General features: G+C 31.6%; 1 protein-coding gene across 11 annotated transcripts in view; it reads left to right on the forward strand.

Moving 5' to 3' along the window:
- The first annotated feature begins 1,239 nt into the window (after positions 1–1,239).
- Positions 1,240–20,513, forward strand: part of Itpr (Inositol 1,4,5,-trisphosphate receptor) — a 57,274-nt gene continuing 38,000 nt past the window's right edge. For 7 of the 11 annotated variants that reach the window (XM_085202099.1, XM_085202102.1, XM_085202105.1 and 4 more), the window contains exons 1-4: positions 1,240–1,423; positions 18,094–18,214; positions 18,969–19,039; positions 19,268–19,389. In XM_085202099.1, coding sequence (XP_085058225.1) covers positions 18,132–18,214; positions 18,969–19,039; positions 19,268–19,389 — 276 coding nt within the window. In that variant the 5' untranslated portion in view covers positions 1,240–1,423; positions 18,094–18,131. Of the gene's footprint in view, positions 1,424–11,934; positions 12,087–12,600; positions 12,799–18,093; positions 18,215–18,968; positions 19,040–19,267; positions 19,390–20,513 lie in introns of those variants that run through there. The other 4 variants (XM_085202109.1, XM_085202108.1, XM_085202110.1 and 1 more) reach the window with 2 other exon arrangements.

Genomic DNA, 20,513 nt, shown 5'->3' on the forward strand with positions numbered 1-20,513 from the left:
ATGTTGCATTGTTCTTGAGAATATAGTTGTATATTTTTATTTGACTAGTATAATAGGTATGTTTGCAATAAATAATTCTTCTGAGATTTTAAAATATTTTCCTGTAAGAAAAAGTAATTTATCAATTCAACTGTATTTTTTTGTAAGAAAATTTCATAAATATAAAAAATAATGTAGTTCAGTACAATTCTTAGTTTATGGCGTTTCGAGCGTGCGAAAAAAATAATATAAATCCTTACCTCTCTTTAGCGTTGCATTTATGAAATTCAGCGGGTACAGATGCCTAGTTCAATCTAAGACACCCGATTCTATATCAAAGTTATTCGTTCCAGTCAGTCAGTTATTCAACTCAGCTAAGATGAATATTTATATCTTTGAATTTATTGATCACCAACACGATAGAAAGACAAAGGCAAAGAAAATACATAAATAACTATATTTTCCTAATTTATAGATTATTTGCGCTTAAGATGGACTTATTTTAAACATACGTATATTTATACAGCATGTTCTGAATGTTAAAAGTTGGTAATAGTATATTCTAATATGTTATTATACTGGCTAATTGTATGAGCGTGTTGTTTTATTCCTCTTGTTTACGTCAATTCTTATTTACATAAATCTATCAAGTGATAACGTCAAAATTATGTATTTCTTTTAACTAAATTTTCTTGTGTTTATTTTGGTTTATAAAATCTGATTGTTTCTTTTTAATAAAATAACAGCATGGGAAACAGAAACTCAAGAACAATATCACAATCTCAAGGATTGAATTCAAGGAGTACATTACAGACACAAATAAAAAACAAGGCTAAGCAGAAAAACTGTGAACTAAGCATAAAGAAACCTAGAACCATGAGACGGCGTAGAATTCTAAATAAAACAAAGTCAACTCGCATAAATTTCAACGCAATGAAGGAATTATATGGTGATAAAATGCCGGTAATGTTAGCATTCATAACTTCAGAATCTGAATGTCGTTTAAGTCTCTCAAAGAAGCCCATAAAATGTAATTCGGCTCTAGTACACAGTGTCCGAGAAAAATCTTGTCGTAGAATATATTCGTTGCCCTGTGCGAAATATTGTAAAGACTGTAAAAAATTATCGTCTCAACTTATATCAACTGAATAATATTGTTATTGAAATCAAAATATTTATTATTTGTGAGTCTGTATTAAAAATATTTGAAAATAATTTGCCTGGTAACGTTTATTTTAGGTAAAAATTAATTCGCGTATGGTATCCCCGTGCAGTGGCGCGCCTTCCAGCGAGAAGGGAGCGTGTCGGATGATTCTTGTGTCTTTTAACTTTAAGTTTACATGTTTTTCTCGAATCATCGCTGTTAATACGCTTAATTGTTATACACTGATGTTGTTGTGATTATGAATTATCATTATATGTGTGCTCGAGGCGTGTGATAAGGGTAAGCCAAATGTTTATTCATTTACTCATGTCAAACGACGGTTCTCTCAGCTACTGTATATTATAATTATATTCTTATTGGAACTATATTTTCATTTATTATTTCAAAAATGATCCAGGCGACAGGTTGTTGCCGAGGTGAGAAATATTATGTAGGTGCTACCTTGAAAGTTTTTTTGTTATTATCAATGACATTGATACGCGACGTAAGTAAATGTTTCAGTTATTTATTTTGTAATAAAGACCGGTTTGGAGATTTAACTAAACTTCTATTACGAGTATATATTCCTATCAGAATCGGCTTTTAGCAGTAGCACACAATATATTTAAAAAAAACCCTTGAGATACACTTTATATTCAAATTATATAATTTTTCCTGTACATTTAAAACATATTTGTCCATCTTATATTATTTCGCATAATCATAGGGTATTTTACCAAATACTTTGAGGTTATGTTGTAATTCTACCTTCAAATATATTTTTTTATGTAGGTGCTTTATGTTACACTATTTATTTTCAGTTCTAAAATATATCTAATTTCTTAATGTTGTACGAATTAGACTCACAAATTATTAAGAAGTCATTTTGAACTATAGACTTTATTTTTTATTCTAATATTGCTAACTACCTATATACTTTAAGTAATGCTTAATTACTACTTAACAAACTTAACCCTTTATTTAATAACTTTTAAGTATAATAAAAAGTAAAATTTAAAAAATATTCACAATTGAATAGTAATAATAATTTCTATGTATTGATTCTATATTCTTCTAACAATTCAAATATGAGGATATTTTTAATTTTTTTATATAAATTCCTTATAAGTCAATGTGTTTCCTAAAATTTGAAAAATAACATCTTAAACTATAAATTGTTTGTTGCTTAAATTATGTAAAAACCCATTAGTTACTTAAATAACATACTTAACCTATATGCCTTAGTTTCATAATTATTTGCCTGTATACCTAAATTTTATAATTATTTGCAACATTTTATTAATTTTGAAATGGGATGGGTAACGGGACTAACTCTGACTCTGCCACACTCCGGACATTATACATTACCTGCTCTTACAAGGCAAATGGTAGAGTTGAGCCCTCCAGTCAACATCCAACCTCTTAAATTGGGTCAGAGAGTGGAGAACTGAGTGTATTGACACTAGTTAGAATCTGGGTACTGTTGCTAAAAGTGGCATGAAGTTGGAAAATTTGAATATTAGAATATTCAGCTTGTTACACATTTATAAGGTACATCTTTCAAAAATATCTGTTATTACTAAAAAAATATATTTGTTAATATAGCTAACTTTTTTCTATTATGAAATTATTATTTTATAATTAGTTGCCTCGACACTAAAGAAAAAAGAGGAAAGAAATGAAAATGTACATTGAAATATATAATTTCCTCAAATGAGGATTAAATCCACAATCACATGGTTATGGTTTTCCAAATAAGAAAATAAACTATATACTGTCATATAACTTGTAATTCTGAAAACTGACAAAAATGTCAATGGATACTTAAAACTCCATCCATAGGGTTGATGGATGTCCTTTAAATTAAGATGTAACTGGAGAATCCTATATTGATGGCAGCCCTACACAAAACCTATGTCAAATATATTAAGTTACTATATAAAATTAAATTGAAATTAAATTGATTTATCTGTAAATAGGGGAAATTCCTGAAATATTTTACATAGCAATGTGTATGAATTCCACACCAAAGTCTGTGATTTATGTATAAATTTCTTGTTGAGTCACTAAGTATAGTATATTTAACAAGTTCTCTGTTTATTTTTTAACTTAGATATTTTAAATGATTTTAAATACAAAATTAAATGTAGTATAGGTACAATGCATTTCAATTTTTTTTACATAATTAGTAATTATATATTACACTAGCGGCCCGCTCGCGGTTACACCCGCGTGAACTATGATACTATTAATTTCTGTCTCCATGAGTACCTACGTCCTATAAGTGAGGTCTATGCAAAATTTGAGACTCCTAGCATTTGTAGTAATGAAGTTTCATACAAACTTTCAACCCCAAAAACATTTACCCATTAGAAGTCGAATATTGCAAATTCCCGTCTTAGCGAGCACCTACGTCCTATAAATAACTCTTATGCAAAATTTGAGATTCCTAGCACATGTAGTTTCTGAGATTTCGTGATGAGTGAGTGACCTTTCGATTTTATATATATAGATAAAGTAATGAGGGAAAAAATCTATCCTAAAATTAAATTTATCCTAAATTTGTATGAGCTGCTAGTGTGAATCTTTCCACATTTGGCCAATGTTGCTGCTTAAATTTCGCCTCCAAAATAAACAATGTTTTTAAATAACCAGAAAATGTGACATATCACTACATTCTTTCATAATTTATTATTTTTAGCATCGTGCGCGTTATGGCGGAGCTGAACGCTGTATCAAACCCCCTACCACCGTGTTTACAATCTAAAATTAATTTTAATGACATTTAGCCCACAGTATATACTCCTACACACAAATAACATTCAGTAATTAATTAAAATATATGTTTATCTCAAAATATTAGTTATTTACGCAAATTATTAACGAAATAATGAATATAAATGAGTTTGTATCAAAACTTCACAATGTTTCAATCATTGTTCGTCTCGTTAATTGTCCTAACTGGCAAGAGTGTGTGCACTGCGCTCGCACTAATTAATTGCTCCGGCTAACTAGTGCTGCCAGTTTACATTACATGGTCACGACATATTCGATGTTATTTGATAAATACATGTTGTGTTTATGTATCGATATTTCAATATTATTATTTATTCGACTAAATCAATTGTTTTATTATTGTTTTAATGTTGAATAATATTTCTATTGATAGATTTAAAAAATAATTGCTCATTAGGGTGTAGGTACAGATCCTCGCGTTTTTTGCAAGTTATTTACTTATTTATCTAATTAGTCAAGCTGATATTGTTTGTTTGATTAATAAGTTTTATCAGTTTTGTTGGAACGGACAAACAATATTGAAAAAATAATATATGATGTGTGTCTATTTTGTTATATGAAACTCTTCGTGATTGAGTTCCGCCACTCAACATGCAATGCCTGCAGATTACAGAGGGCAATATGGAATGTAAGTGTCTTAATGGGAACGGAGTATCTCAACATTAGTTTTCCAGATTCCCTCTGTCTAACCTGCTATTACCGGGATACAGCGTGAAGCTAAAAAAACTGTTACTGACACGCAGCAAAGAAAGCAAAAATTTGGCATAATATCGATCTTAGGAAGTGTAGGACAGCACTAGGCGAGGATTTCACAAAATTGCTACGGGAACGGGGAAAAGAGCGCGATTATATAATTTACGTAATAAAGTCCACGAAAACGAAGTTTTGAACGAAAACTAGTTTTAATATAGCAAAATAAGTACCTATTACTTATTTATAAGTTTATTATGATGTTATATAAGGAATCATTTTATTATTACAATAAAAAATCAATTACCTTCGTATTATTAGAAATGTGAACAGCGTTATCTTTGTGACAATATTATTATTGTAACTATATTTATCTAGTACAAATACCTACTTAAAATAAATAGAAGTGCATAAACTATTTTAAAACGTATTGGAAACAGATTTATATTAACAAGAATTATTTTGATTTATTTATGTACATAGTATTTCAAATAACCTACAGTTGCGGACTAATATACAATTTTATACTTTACTAATTTTAGGATATAACTTAGTTTAAGTGAAATAACTGTGTATAATATCTAATGATATTCTGTTACTCAATAACAGACAGACAACGCACAGCCGAAGCTACTGGACTTAGAAAATTGGAATTTAGTATGTAGGTAGGTTCCTTGGGGAGTGCAGCACTGAGAGAGCATTACTCGTATTTCTAGCGGCAACAGAAAAGAAACGGGGTTTTTTATTCTATCAAAGTCCACTCAAACAGTCGCGAGTGTCGATCACTTTTCAATATGTCATCGATCATAGATGTGATGACTGGGCGATGTCTACGAACAATTAATTCCAACTACTACTACTATATTCATACTCTACCGAATACCGATAGCGCGACATCCACGTGACCTTGTCAATAATTTTCTCTCATCGTTTAATAATAAAGATATATTCACGTGTTGTATTTTCTATGTGTTTTCCTGTTCGAGAGTTTGTTAAAATATATGTGCATATAAAGGGTTATGGCATCGATTGACCAAAAATTTAACTAAAGACAAGTAAGCAAAGCCTAGGTCTACTATCAACGCGATGGTCGATTTCCACCGTATGGATTATTTTCATTTCATCGCTCTCGTAACAAAATAAAACGCGACGGTGAGTTCTACCTACTTGGACTGAGACTACTACTACTTGGTGAGTTCTACACACTGTCACGAAAATTGGGGGAAAAGTGGGGAATGGAGTGTCTTAACACAACACATCAGTAGCTTCTCTGCTGTTACACGTCGTGGGCGGCGGTGATCAATTGCCACCTGGTGACCGGTGTGTTTACCTTGTCTTTTCCTTAAAAAAAAAATACTATTCTACAACAGATTGACTCAAAATAAAATTATTTTTTTGGCTATTGGAAATATTTGCTATGAATTTTGAAAACATAATTTAAGATTTTTATTATAAAACAAGCGAAGCGATTGATTTAATTTCTGTATTATATTTGATAGTAAAACATGACATAGTGACCTACTCGAGAAAACCTCAAAAAGAGCCAACTCGATAACATCAACAAGAACTGGTAAAGCGAAAGTTTGTCTAAAATATATCAATTATAATTTGTTTATGTTTTACGTCATGATAAAATTTAGAAAACATTTTTTGAATTAACTTAAAAATATACACCTAATAATATATATATTTTTTGCCAGTGTTTATTTATAAATTATATATTTACGTAAAACGGTTCATCTTTCGTGTAAATACAAAATAGCTGCAAGACGAACTCATGTTGTAATACGATCTTAGTTGGACAAGTAGACCTTCGAGCGTGCACCAAGGAAACTATTGTGCGACCGTATTATCTGCTATTGTCAGGGTCTCTATCGTCTCTTGTATGGATATTTGTAGTTACACGTAACACTCAAATGGGAACTATTATTTAGATAAATCTGTTATGATTAGAAAATCGAAATTAATGTAGAAAACATTTGTACTACCTAATAAGATCCATAATTAAAAAATGTAGTGAAAATAACAACAAATAAACAACATGTCAATTCTGATGTTGCTGGGGAAACACCCAGGCATAAATTAGTTGGATAAAAATTGTATTACCATTTATTTTTTTTTATTTATAGTAAGAAAAAGCAACGTTCCAAAGTTGCCAAGTTAAAAAATAAGAAATCAAAATATCGTGTATAATAACCGTAAGGCGACGACTAATAAATGAATATTTTCTTTCTTATTGAAGTTGTTTTGTAGGCACTACAATGGCGCGTTCTAACACTCAGCATAATTATTCTATTGGATTAACCAATATTACAATACGCTACAGCATAATTCTACACTTGCCATGTCCGTTATACGTTAGCCATAATTTATAAATAACTTAAATAAACATAATAATATTTTTAGTTTTGTGTGTTGAAACTTTTTAAGATTTTCGGCCCAAATTTGAGACGTACGTAGTAGCTGAAATCAACACCGCCCTTAATCTTACCAGAACGAGTGAGCTGAATCCACAACCATGGATCTTACATTACGCTATGTTCTACTGAGCCACGATGTATTTGTATAACTATATACAATACTTTAATAATTTCGAAGTATAAATATATCTCGATTATTTTGGTCTCAAAGTTATAGTTTGCTCGACTTGCTCTGTCCAGCAGAGCGTATGGTGATTACAGATCAGTATCTGATAAATATGTTTTTTTTTTTCATCAGCCTACCGCCGTCCACTGCTGAACGTAGGCCTCCCTCATCAAGCGCCAACCATAAATAAATGATAAATATGTTTACAGACTATAAAACAATATTTACTAAAAACAAATCTTTTTTAATAGGAGATTGAACCCATGACATCCGTTATAGTTATTGTAATTAATATTACAATCTATAAATGCGCAGGTGTGTTCAAGAGGTGTAAACTATAGGTAATTGATCCAACAAGTTTTAATATCTTTAAAATGTCATATGACATGCGGTGAAAGTACTTTTTTTAGGAAAAATGTTGATTGGCTTATAATTTGTATAACTTATAGTCTCGCTTAAATTGTAACTAAGAGATATGCATAAAATGTTTATTTGCCACACCTTTAAGAGTAAGTAATTATGTATAGAACACAATAATACAGCGCATGAGTGCAATGACTCGTAAAATTTGGCGCACGTGGGGAACGGAGTGTCTTGCCACTAGCTTCACTGTGCCTAAAAGATAGTAGACAGAAAAAAAATCCAAACCGATGGCGTTTAACCGTATAACATAATTATTTGTAGCGGTCTCCATAGTGCTACTATTATTACATAATAATAGGTAATTATTAAAGAATAATACTGTGCGATTATATCGTTTTTAAGTAACTCTGTAAGCATGCTCTCTTCGATTTAAAATCGATACTTTTGTAAGAAATATCGGTTGTATGACCAATAAAAAAGCGTTTTTTTTGTTGCCTATTTTATTTACATAGACATGTAATAAGTAACCTTAAGAGACCTTCAGGTGATTACCTACTAATGTTTTTTTCTTCTCTTTCTTATTTTCGACACTCCTTTTAATTTCTCTTACACCTATTACATACCTAATATGCTTGCTCAAACATAGAAAAATACAAAAGAATCAAACGCATTACAAAAAAATTACATTATATATAAGTGTACTTTCATATTCCTTGGTTATTCATAAGTATTTACTAAAACTAAACTATGCATACCTAAACAAGACTCAAAATAGAGCGTTCCATGGCCACCGTGGCGTTACGTTTATTTGTTCTTTACGAGCGAGTAAACGGCAACCATATCATATTAGAAGTACATTGTTAACGTTCTTTTATGTGACTATATTCGTTGTGTAAAAATATTATCTATATATATAAAAGGACTTGTCCTCACTGACTGAGGTAAGACGCACGTACAGCCGTAACCGGTGATGGTAGAATCGTTAAATTTGGACAAAAGTTTACTTTCGTAATCTGGACATCCACTAAGAAGGGATTTTGAAAAATTTTAACCCTAAAGGAGTGAAATAGGGGTTCAAAGTTTGTATGGAAAAAAATTTAAATCGGCACCGATTTTTATAAAACTTGAAATTTAGATTTTTAAAAGTATTTGATTGAACACGTGTTTCATTGTTTTCTAGAATTCTCCCCCTAAGGGTGCAAATAAGGGGTTGAAAGTTTGTATAGGTTTTTTTTAAATCGTCACCAATTTTTATAAAATTTGAAATTCAGACTCTTAAACGTATATAATTAAACACATGTTTCATGGTTTTCTAGAGTTCACCCCCTAAGGGTGCAAATAAAGGGTTGAAAGTTTGTATGGAAAAATCTTTAAATCGCCACCGATTGTTATAAAATTTAAAATTAAGACTCTTAAAAACATTTCATTGAACACATGTTTCATGGGTTATTAGAAATCACCCTTAAATACGCAAGCGAAGCTGCGCGCGTCCGCTAGTAATATATACTAGGGTAGGCAGATAGTTCCTGGGAAACTATTGATAAGACACTCCGTTGTCATTTAGATACTTCCGTTCCCTACATTCCGCATAATTGTAGGCGCATTTTCATCTTTCCGCCCGCCTAGTTGCCAAAGCGAGGAAAATGAAAATATAACTTATTTAATTTGCACGAGTGGGAATCGAAATCACAACCTGTTACGTTTACAGTCGCTTATGCCCTTTTGCCCTTGCCGTTATCTATATGCAAATATAAATTATTTCACATAAAACTAAAATAGCATACAAAAAAAACGGGTTTTCCTATGGCTAAATCGCCATCCACCTATCCCGCAAAAGATAACAAAATCAGATATGCGATGAAAGATAAAAATATCATATGAAATAGAAAAATAAATATAAAACGGAAATAATTATTTAGTCTCTCATATAAAGATAAGTACATCTAGACGTGCTGACAGACGGATGTTATTATCATTGTCCACACGTCCGCGTAAGGTTACGACAGGTCGCATCCAAGAAATAAGCAAAAATAGACCATGATACTATTTTATAAAAGGTACTTACTTACCTTACTTGTATTTAATGATTTAATAGGTATTTACTTATAAGCCGCACTCAACTCTGAGATCGCTCTTGAGAACTTTTTGTCTTTCCTAACCTATTGATGGATGCCAATGCTGCCGTGCATTTGAGAGTCCCTGCTTTTTATTTGCGTAGGCAGAGGCTATCTGGTGGTAAGATACTCCATTCCTCATGTTCCGCTCAATTTTTGAGAATATGTTTTACATGTTGAGTCGCACCGATTTGTCTTCTAAAGAGATCGAGCAAATGGAAAGAATTCATTTAATCCAGTGGAAATTGAATTCACAACCATCGTATCCTCCATACATCATTACCTAACTGAATAGGGTATTGGCATTTACGCTTAAGAAAATTATATTTATAATAATTTTCGCATTTTCCTAGTTTTAGTAACGAATAAAACCGAAAATGAAGTACCTTAATAAGAAAGGTATGACAGAATAAAAAGAAAATTAACCAACTTAACACTACGTATCAATAATTTAATAAGACGCCAGAGTGCTTGAGTGTCTACCTATGAAAGGTTCTGTCGTCCGAGTGTTCGGAACCACTTTATATAATTGGCGACGTTGTACGTTTCCTTCACCATTACAGTTATTTTAATTTATTTAATGATTACTCATTTTGTTTCTTTATGCATACATAATTTGTTTTACTTCTGCCGTTTCTGTATCTATAAATAGAATTTGTGTAATTAACTTCATTGATATTCTTAATTTTTTTTTTATTTTCTCAGCTATTTAATCGAAAGATGAATTTTTATTTAATCCAGATTGATCTATATCTATTATAAATTTTAAAAATATAGCAAATAAAATTTCAACACAAGCGTGCGACAGTATACGTGACGGTAGTGGGTTGGATTCCCATTCGGTGAATGACATATTTACTATTTTCATTCATTTCAGTTCACTAAACTTGCAATATTTCGATAATTAAGTGAAAAGTGGAGAACGGAAGTGTCTTAATGGGAACGGAAGTATCTGCACACTAGGTTCCCAGGTACCGTCCGCCTAGCCTGCTGTATGCGGAATACAGCATGAAGCTAAAAAAAAATCTCAACCCACTATCGCAATCTAAACTGCCATGACGTCGTAAGATCTTAAAATTTCGTTATAGTTAATTAAAGCTATTAAGGCTTATTAATCGATAATATTATTTAAGTATTATTATTATAATTAAAATGCATTATGGTTACTGCAGTTGAGCTGCAATGAGTAATAGCAAAGAACCAAATCGGATTACAATTTTAAACCATCACGAAGAGCTCAAATGGTCTATTAGTTGACGTGTGGGCGCACTGTTTACACAATTGTAAGCAACGACACTCGGACATAAAAGAGAAAAACGCAAAATAAACATGTTAAACAAAAACAAGGCTAGTCCAGCCATCATTCATTCTGGGCACAGTTTCATTTGTGTGGAAACCAAAGGAAAAATTCAGTTTGCGGTTGACTTCCCAGTGGGGAAAAAGTGGAAGTGATATTGATAAAAGTGATAGTTTATAAAGTTTTATTGCAAAAAATTATGAGCGCGGTAAAAATTGCTTATAAAATTGAAAAATAAATTATTAAAATTAATAAGATATGAGTAACTAATAAATAGTACCTATACGATATTAAGTAATTATTATGTTTATTTATATAAAGGTAGACGTTTTATTAAAATACCGTCATCCAACATTAAAATGGTATGGTTAGATATATAAACATATTTTCAAGTTCCTAAAGTGAAAGTATAGTACATAAAACATAAATAAATACATTTACATACGATTACAAGTTCCATAATTTCAAATATCATTAAAAACAAGGTTTTATTTGCATCTGGCACTGATAGATTATTATCTCCTATTGGTATATTAGATAACCTACGAAATACATCTTAATAACATTTATTAATTAAATTAATATTACTTAGAATTGCTATATAGATAAAGAACCTGATATTATTCCAATGCACCTTACTACCAGAACTATCATAAAACTCGATTTAGAATATCCATATAAGATTTGATGAAGACAAATTAGCTGTCAAGATCATTCTTAATTATCTTATAAGGGGTTTTAAAAATAATAATTATTATTAACCTTTATAAATCTATACTGAGGTATCAAAGAAAATGGGTCAGTAGGCTTTGAAAGGAGGGACACGGTCCAGAGGAGCTCTCTATATATTTAGCGTGTGCTCGCCTGATTAGGCTTACACGCATCCACTTCACATATCGATTGTTCGTATCTAACGTGCGGGAAAGTTAGTGTCAGATAATACTTGTTGTCCAATGGCCGGTTAGCTGGCTACGCACATATTAGAAATTTGTTCAATATTTAATTATCTTCTATTCTATCTAATTTTTGTTTCTTTCCAATTTTTACAATTTATTGAAATAATATAATATAATTAAAATGAATTATGTAAAAATGGTTGCATAAATTAACGCCGAGGGTGTGTATTCATTTCATGTTTTCGCATCTTCATTTATATATGTCACCTCACACCTAAAGTCTTAAATGTATTTTAAACAGTCTTCATTTTGTCGTATTGACCCTCACTACTCATGTAAACAGTTAAAATGTGACCCGAAACTAAAATTATTCTTTATTTTCCTTAAAAATCTATTTTTGGCCAAATGTAAGCCATATCTCAAAGACATTAAAAATCCTATAAATCCATTCCCAATGTTTAATGTCAAGATTATCTTCGGGTCGACACATATCACGGGCGCTCAGACGTACATATCCCGTCGGCGAATCCTGCATAATTCATACATTCATTCAAACTTGGGTCGACTTAGCGGCTTCTACTGGATTAACTGTGGAAACCACCCGAAATTTTTAAGTCCCAAAGTCGTAATTCATAATTGTCAAGACCGTAAAACATAGTTTATATTAGAAACAAATTTATTTTTCATATCTCATTTTAAAAAACTCGATACCAAGCATGAAGGGTCTCATTCCAGATGATTATAAGTAAAAATCGCAAGTTATTATGTTACTGTGCGTGTGTCGTCGCGTTGTTGATCGCGTGCTATCTCATAGACTTGAGACGCGCTTTCTACAAGCTGCTCCTGCACATGTTCTACTTCGTGTGCGACATGCTTAAACTGCTGATGAAGCTCGTTGAACTATATTAAAGATGACGTGATTCTGAACACTGGGTAAGTTTACTGTGTAATCATCTTTGTTTGTTACGGTTTCACGGCAACATTACTCAACCGTTTATTATGAAACTTGAAGATTTTATCCTTAGAGGCGAAGCCGCGTTGAGTCTCTATTAATATGTAAATGGACTCTGCAACGTCAAATGGAAAATCCTGTTTTTACCTAGCCCCGTACAAAGTCCTGTCTTAGTGCTCCTCTACACTCCCTAGCCTTATCCAGGTAAAGCTAATTTTAAGTTTATAAACCCAGCGTTATAAGTTTTGTCTGTGCGTTGTCTTTTAGTCGTATAGTAACGGAAGAGTTTATTACATGTATATGAATATAATGTAACTCATTTACTACTTGTCACATCCATTACAGCTGAAGTATAGATTAATGTCGATAAAGAGTCTTCCATCTTAATTAAATAGTTTAAACATTTAAATAGAAACGATAAAAAAAATCATGCAAATATATGTTTTTATAATTCTATATCGAACATATTACAGAAATAATTGTATTGGTCCTATATGTGGATTTATAATATTTTTTGAAAATACCTTACTTTTAAGGGAGTTTGTTATCATACTAATGAGGTTTTTTTATCATTATGTTTAACTAGTGGGTGCGCGCAGCTTCGCCTGCGTATTAGACCCTTAGGGGGTAAATTATAATAAACCACGAAACACATGTATAATGTTTTATGATATGTTTTTAAGGGTCTTCATTACAAATTTTATAAAAATCGGTGGCGATTTAAAGATTTTTCCTTACAAACTTGCCACCCCTTATTTGCACCCTTAGGGGAAGAATTCTAGAAAACCATGAAACACGTAATCAATTAAATACTTTCAAAAATCTAAATTTCAAGTTTTATAAAAATCGGTGCCGATTTAACTTTTTTTCCATACAAACTTTCAACCCCTATTTCACCCCTTTAGGGTTAAAATTTTTCGAAATGCCTTCTTAGTGGATGTAATCTGGATTACGAAAGTAAACATCTGTCCAAATTTCACGTTTCTCCGCACAGCGGTTACGGCTGTGCGTGCGTCTTACCTCAGTCAGTGAGGACAAGTCCTTTTTATATATATTTAATTACTAGTGGACCCGGACGCGGCTACGCCTGCTTCAACTATAAGAATATTTATTAAATATATTCATGAAATTATTTTCAATTCTCAATAGAATTAGTAAGAAAATATAAGCTCAAATAATCAAAAAGAATAATAAGTAGATACACATTATTATAAAAAATTATCTGAGTTATTGAAAAGAACTAACAAAAGGATTAAAAGTAACTAAAGGATAGGTATTCTTAATATTAGAAAAAGTACCTAAAGTTTTCCGTACGTGCGTGCATAGATATCGACTCTACGAAATAACTCAACATTTCTCTCTATTAAGTAGGATAATTTTAGCGGGCAATATCAAATAAAATAAGAAGAGAATCCACAAAGAATACACTTTGTATTTTAAATTAATTATAAACAACAAATAAAATTCGAAAATGTATGAAAATTTATAAAACCGTCAACGTCATCTGCCCGTTCGCGTCGGTCATACTGTGCCGCCCGCTAGGTGGCTAGGTCATTTGGAATCAGTGACATCTCCTTAATTATTTATTAGAATGTTTTACAGTAAACTATAATTTCAATCTAGATAAAATGCTAAAAGTGACTATTATATTTATTTTCATAAGGATGAATATCAAAACGTCGCGGTAGCGGTCGCGTAGCAACGACGGTTGTTATTAACATGGCAGAATAAATTGCATGTCAAATTAGAATGTACTTTAAAATATATTAGTATATACATATAATGTAATGTAATGTAATGTTATATAGCCTATAGCTATTCTGAAGAATGCAGCTTTCATACAAAACAAAAACAATGAAAATCGGACCAGTACATCCAGAGATCTTAGCGTTCAAACAAACAAAAAAACAAACAAACAAACAAACTCTTCCGCTTTATTATATTAGTATAGATATTTTTATAACTTATCAAAACTTTTGGAAAATTTAAATAAAAACAGTTGGTTAACCTAATTAGACCCTTGAAACGAAATGTATTAGAGGTGTTAATATTCTTAAAATATATTTTCCATTTTAGACAACCTGGTCATATTACATAAATTAAAGCAAAACTAAAAAGTTAATATATTTCATGGCTTATTTTAAACTAATGAGACCTGACGCTATAAAACCTCATTCATATAAACTTCTAATTATAATAATTGCCCGATTAATGATAATTCTAGAAAATAATATGAGCTCTCGTACGCACCTCCTATAATGAATGTATAGCCAAGAGGAACTTATATTTGTACAGGCACATCTAAGTAATAGGTTACGTATATACTAAACAATAATAACTAAGTTATTTTTTGTATTATATTTTTTCGTACCACATAGGTACGAAAATTTCAACTTGAAATCTCTCATGACCTCTCTTTTTGTTTTATCTAGACTTGAAATATTACGTTATTAAATATACTGACATTTGGGCTCAGATTTTGTTTTATCAAAAAAAGAAATGTAAATATCTCTATATAAATATCTATATATATAAAATCGAAAGGTCACTCACTCATCACGAAATCTCAGAAACTACACGTGCTAGGAATCTCAAATTTTGCATAGGAGTTACTTATAGGACGTAGGTGCTCGCTCGCTAAGACGGGAATTTGCAATATTCGATTTCTAAGGGGTTGTTTTTGGGGTCGAAAGTTTGTATGAAACTTCGTTTCTACAAATGCTAGGAGTCTCAAATTTTGCATAGACGTCACTAGGACGTAGTCATGGAGACAGAAATTAATAATAACATACTTCACGCGGGTGAAACCGCGAGCGGGCCGCTAGTATATCTATATCTCTATATATTATACTAGTGGAGCTGGACGCGGCTACGCCTGCTTCAACTATAAGAATATTTATTAAATATATTTATGAAATTATTTTCAATTCTCAATAGAATTAGTAAGAAAATATAAGCTCAAATAATCAAAAAGAATAATAAGTAGATACACATTATTAGAAAAAAATATCTGAGTTATTGAAATGAACTAACAAAAGGATTAAAAGTAACTAAAGGATAGGTACTCTTAATATTAGAAAAAGTACCTAAAGTTTTCCGTACGTGCGTGCATAGATATCGACTCTACGAAATAACTAAACATTTCTCTCTATTAAGTAGGATAATTTTAGCGGGCAATATCAAATAAAATAAGAAGAGAACCAAAGTGTATTTTAAATTAATTATAAACAACAAATAAAGTTCGAAAATGTATGAAAATTTATAAAACCGTCAACGTCATCTGCCCGTTCGCGTCGGTCATACTGTGCCGCCCGCTAGGTGGCTAGGTCATTTGGAATCAGTGACATCTCCTTAATTATTTATTAGTATGTTATACAGTAAACTATAATTTCAATCTAGATAAAATGCTAAAAGTGACTATCATATTTATTTTCATAAGGATGAATATCAAAATGACGCGGTAACGAACGCGGTTGCGTGGCGACGACGGTTGTTATTAACATGGCAGAATAAATTGCATGTCAAATTAGAATGTACTTTAAAATATATAAGTATATATGTGTAATGTAATGTTATATAGCCTATAGCACTTCTGAAGAATGCAGCTTTCATACAAAACAAAAACAATGAAAATCGGACCAGTAGATCCAGAGATCTTAGCGTTCAAACAAACAAACAAACAAACAAACAAACTCTTCCGCTTTATTATATTAGTATAGATAAAATTCTGGTGGAAACTGGAGAACAGAATGTCTTGGCATTTCATGTTCTGCTTTATGTGGGTTACATTACAGAGCTGAAATAAAAAACCGGACGAATTAACGTAATTACTATTACGAATCGAAATAATCGAAAAACTAAAGTACGTTTTCACAATCATACATATAGGTTTTTCCTACAGTTATAATATTTTATTATGTGATTACATAGATAGGAGGATATTCTATGAAGGTCCTCGTCTCCGTAGCGAAGAGTGACAGTATGTAACAACATAATTATAACCGACTACAAGTGCTACGACATGTTAACTAACCATCGCCCGCAACATTGTTTGTTTAGAATTTAAGCCGTAGAAGGAAAATACTGTTTTATCCAGTCGCTCCCCGACTCAATCTCATTTCCCGATAATCGATATAGATAGATAAATAATTTTAAATTATGTATCTAACATAATCAATAAATATATTGTCATATCCAAAAATTGTGTAACCTGTAAAAGCTCATTACTGTAAAGCCCACGAAGCCTATGCTGTCCTAGAAGCTACCAAATTTTGTATACAACATTAGTTTTGTGGCCTTCTCAACACTAAGACACTTGCTATTTAAGTAATATTAATATAAATATATTTATAAATATTAAATTGAAAAACACCTTTGTCATTGAATATCAAAGATATTGCATACTCAGCGTGAAGATAATGCATCAAAAGCTTCTATCAGGAAATTTGTCACCTTGAAAACGGTCTGTTCTTCAAACGGTGAACAATCACCAAACGAAAACAGCACGTTTCGGCGTACATTAAACGGGAGCCACACTCAATGTTGACAGACTCGTCCAAACAAAACTAATGAAATATCTCAACAGTCTGTACGCTATTATAGTCTTTACGGTACAAAGTACAAGTCTCATTATTTAGACTATAAATGATATTCGCGTGTTTCGAAGAATTTTTGTATCCGGCATTCATAAAAAAATGTATTTAAATAGTTCTTTTTTTATGTGTTTCAAAGATGTTTATACCTTTTAAAAAAATTGCCTCATCATAATTTCGAATAAACGTAAGTGTGGACCGATTTGTCTCAACCCACTGAGCCAATCTTGAAAACTGCTTTCATTATAAGTACAGCTTGCCGACACTTACTAAACGATGCAATAAAACAAGCATCCAAATATAATCATCCAATAACCAGGAAATATGAGTATTATATATATGTGAGCTTTACATTCTCTTTTCTTTAGATTTTTTAATATTTATATCAACTTGTGGCCGTCGTAACGGATTAGCGGAATGCGAGTTTGATTCAACTTGAAGAAAAGAACTATTTTAATTTCTCAGCTCTGGTAAAAAGAAAAAGCGTGGCGTAGCATTCCGCCATTCAGCATGTTAATATTAATGGAAAATGGGGAACTGAGTGTCTTGACACTGGATTCCCTCTGCCTGTCACGCTATGTGCGGGATACTGCTTGAAGCTGAAAAAAACAAAGTTTATTACAAAAATGATCTTCTAATTGCAATTTTCAATAGAACTTCGTATTTACGTATATATTTTTACAGGTGTCGTTGCATGGTTGGGGTAAGGAAAAAGAGGCAAGATGGGCGACAGTTTCTTGCATCTGGGGGACATCGTGTCCCTCTATGCGGAGGGCTCTGTGGCAGGATTCCTCAGTACCTTAGGGTGAGAATTGATTATAATTATTTTCGATATAATATTTATAGAATATTAACGTTTATGTAGTACTTATTGGTCTGAATTCACTAATTATTTTTTCCACATGTGTGGTATGATTTTGCCTTTTTTCAATTGCTAAAAATAAATGACTACCTATATATTGAGACTTATTTTAAATGTCTTTGCTTGTCTCGCGTACCCAGTAAGAAACAAGTGAAGATTGTTAAAAAAATAACATAGGTCTAAATACTGTCATTACTGAATTAAGCTGTTGCATAGACCCCTTTGATTCTCGTTATGTCTGTACGTGTACTCTGTAGCAATGTTTCAAGCCCTATTTCCTCGGGATAATTAAATATAATCCCTTTACTGGCTTGACTGTATCCGCAGGGCTAAAAGCGTTCGTGATTGTTTCGATATTCGGGAAATGTTGAAATTTTGAAATACTGTTCAAATGTTTGTGACATTTTTATTATATTGGTACAAATTAGAATTACATTCATTTAAAAAATCAACAAGTAGTCTTAATATTATAATATTATGTTAATAGACAGAAATCTGGGTCAGTGTAGAAACATTTCTATAAATTATTAGCTACTCCACTTTTTGATTGTGCGTTCAAACCCCACATAATTTTATTAATTTAATTCAACGATGTTTAATTAACTCTTAGTATAAGCTAATTAAAATAGATAAAATATGAAAAGTAAATAAATCATTTAAAACATTACGTCTATATACTCCATTATGTTTTATACAGGTTGGTAGATGACAGGTGCGTCGTATGCCCGGAGGCAGGCGACCTGTCTGATCCGCCCAAAAAGTTCAGGGGTAAGTGTGATTACTTTATACCATACATAAATTATTAAGATAAAGTAACAGAACTATTTCAGAAAATAATTATCAGATTTTTTTATTATTCTTATTCAAAAACACGTAAATTTTAAGTAAATTGGCAGTTCGTGAGCTTTTACACCTGGAACTAAACTATATTATTAAATATAACTTAAAATATGCATATTTTTAATATGTTAACAAATTAAAGCATTTGATTTCCAGATTGCCTGTTTAAGATTTGCCCTATGAACCGCTATTCCGCTCAAAAGCAATTCTGGAATACAGCCAAGCAATCCGCTAACGCCAGTGCAGATACGGACACCGGACTGTTGAAGCGATTGCACGTAAGTTCATTAAAAACATTAATTACATATATGGGATAAAGCGTGAAGTTTTATTTTCACTGTGTTTTCTCTGCTTTTCTTTCATAAATACGAAATTGAAGAAAAACTTAGATTTTTAATAAAATATTAATAATATAGCGATGGAACCTGGAAACCTAGTGCTAACTTCACCCACTCCGCACTTTATTAAGACACTTCCGTTCCTGAATCATTATTTTAACATTGAATATAATGGAGATTTGATGATTTGACGATTTGTTTATATACACTCAAGTTATGGGTTCGATTCCCACGGATGCAATGAATAAATTTCATTTCCCCGCTTTGGCAAAACAAAACGCCGCGTTGAGTTCCGCCATTCAATACAAAAATTAGGTTCGGCGTGAATACTTTCTACTGAAAACACAGTTTCTTGACACTAGGTTCTCTTCATCTCCCCTACATGGGTGAAAATAAAAAAAATATGAAGTTAAAAAAATATATAATACAAACTGTAGATTCAATTCACATAGCCGTGTGTATATTGTCCAAAGAATAAAAAACGCGTAGTAATAACAATACAACATCAAAAAATATGTTCTTACGAAGCGTGATATAAATCCACGTCACAATACATTTGCGAAGCGCTAAAATGTTAAGAATTTATCCATTAACACTAAACGATATTCTTATATTTATACTAAATGTGACGTCTTGCTGCATTTACGAAATCTCCACATCTTTAGTCTAAAGAACTATGAATAAAGGTTTTAAAATACTATGAATGTTGTCGTCTTACAAAGTGCTAACTTTTGTGTAAAAATGAAACTAAAATATAAGTAGATGTTTATGATGGACTTTAAAATATACACATAATTTGTATAAATAAAATATAATATCGCAAGTTAATTGTACAAGCCCTCGTAAAAAACTTAAATACGTGCGACTTTACACTCGTCGGTTGGAAGTGGGATTCCTACTCGGCGGAATGAAATGTTTGATATTTTTATTTCCTCGCTCTGGTAATGTGGCAAAGCGCGGCGTTGAGTTACACGCAATGCCTCGATGATTTGGCGGAAATGGGGGAAAAGAAATGTCTTATTGGGAACGAAAGGTCTTAACAATAGATATAGCTTATTTTATCT

Source organism: Heliconius melpomene, chromosome 18 (genome assembly GCF_056956725.1).
Source record: "Heliconius melpomene rosina isolate 202511_hmr_F chromosome 18, ASM5695672v1, whole genome shotgun sequence".
Classification (NCBI taxonomy): Eukaryota; Metazoa; Arthropoda; class Insecta; order Lepidoptera; family Nymphalidae; genus Heliconius; species Heliconius melpomene.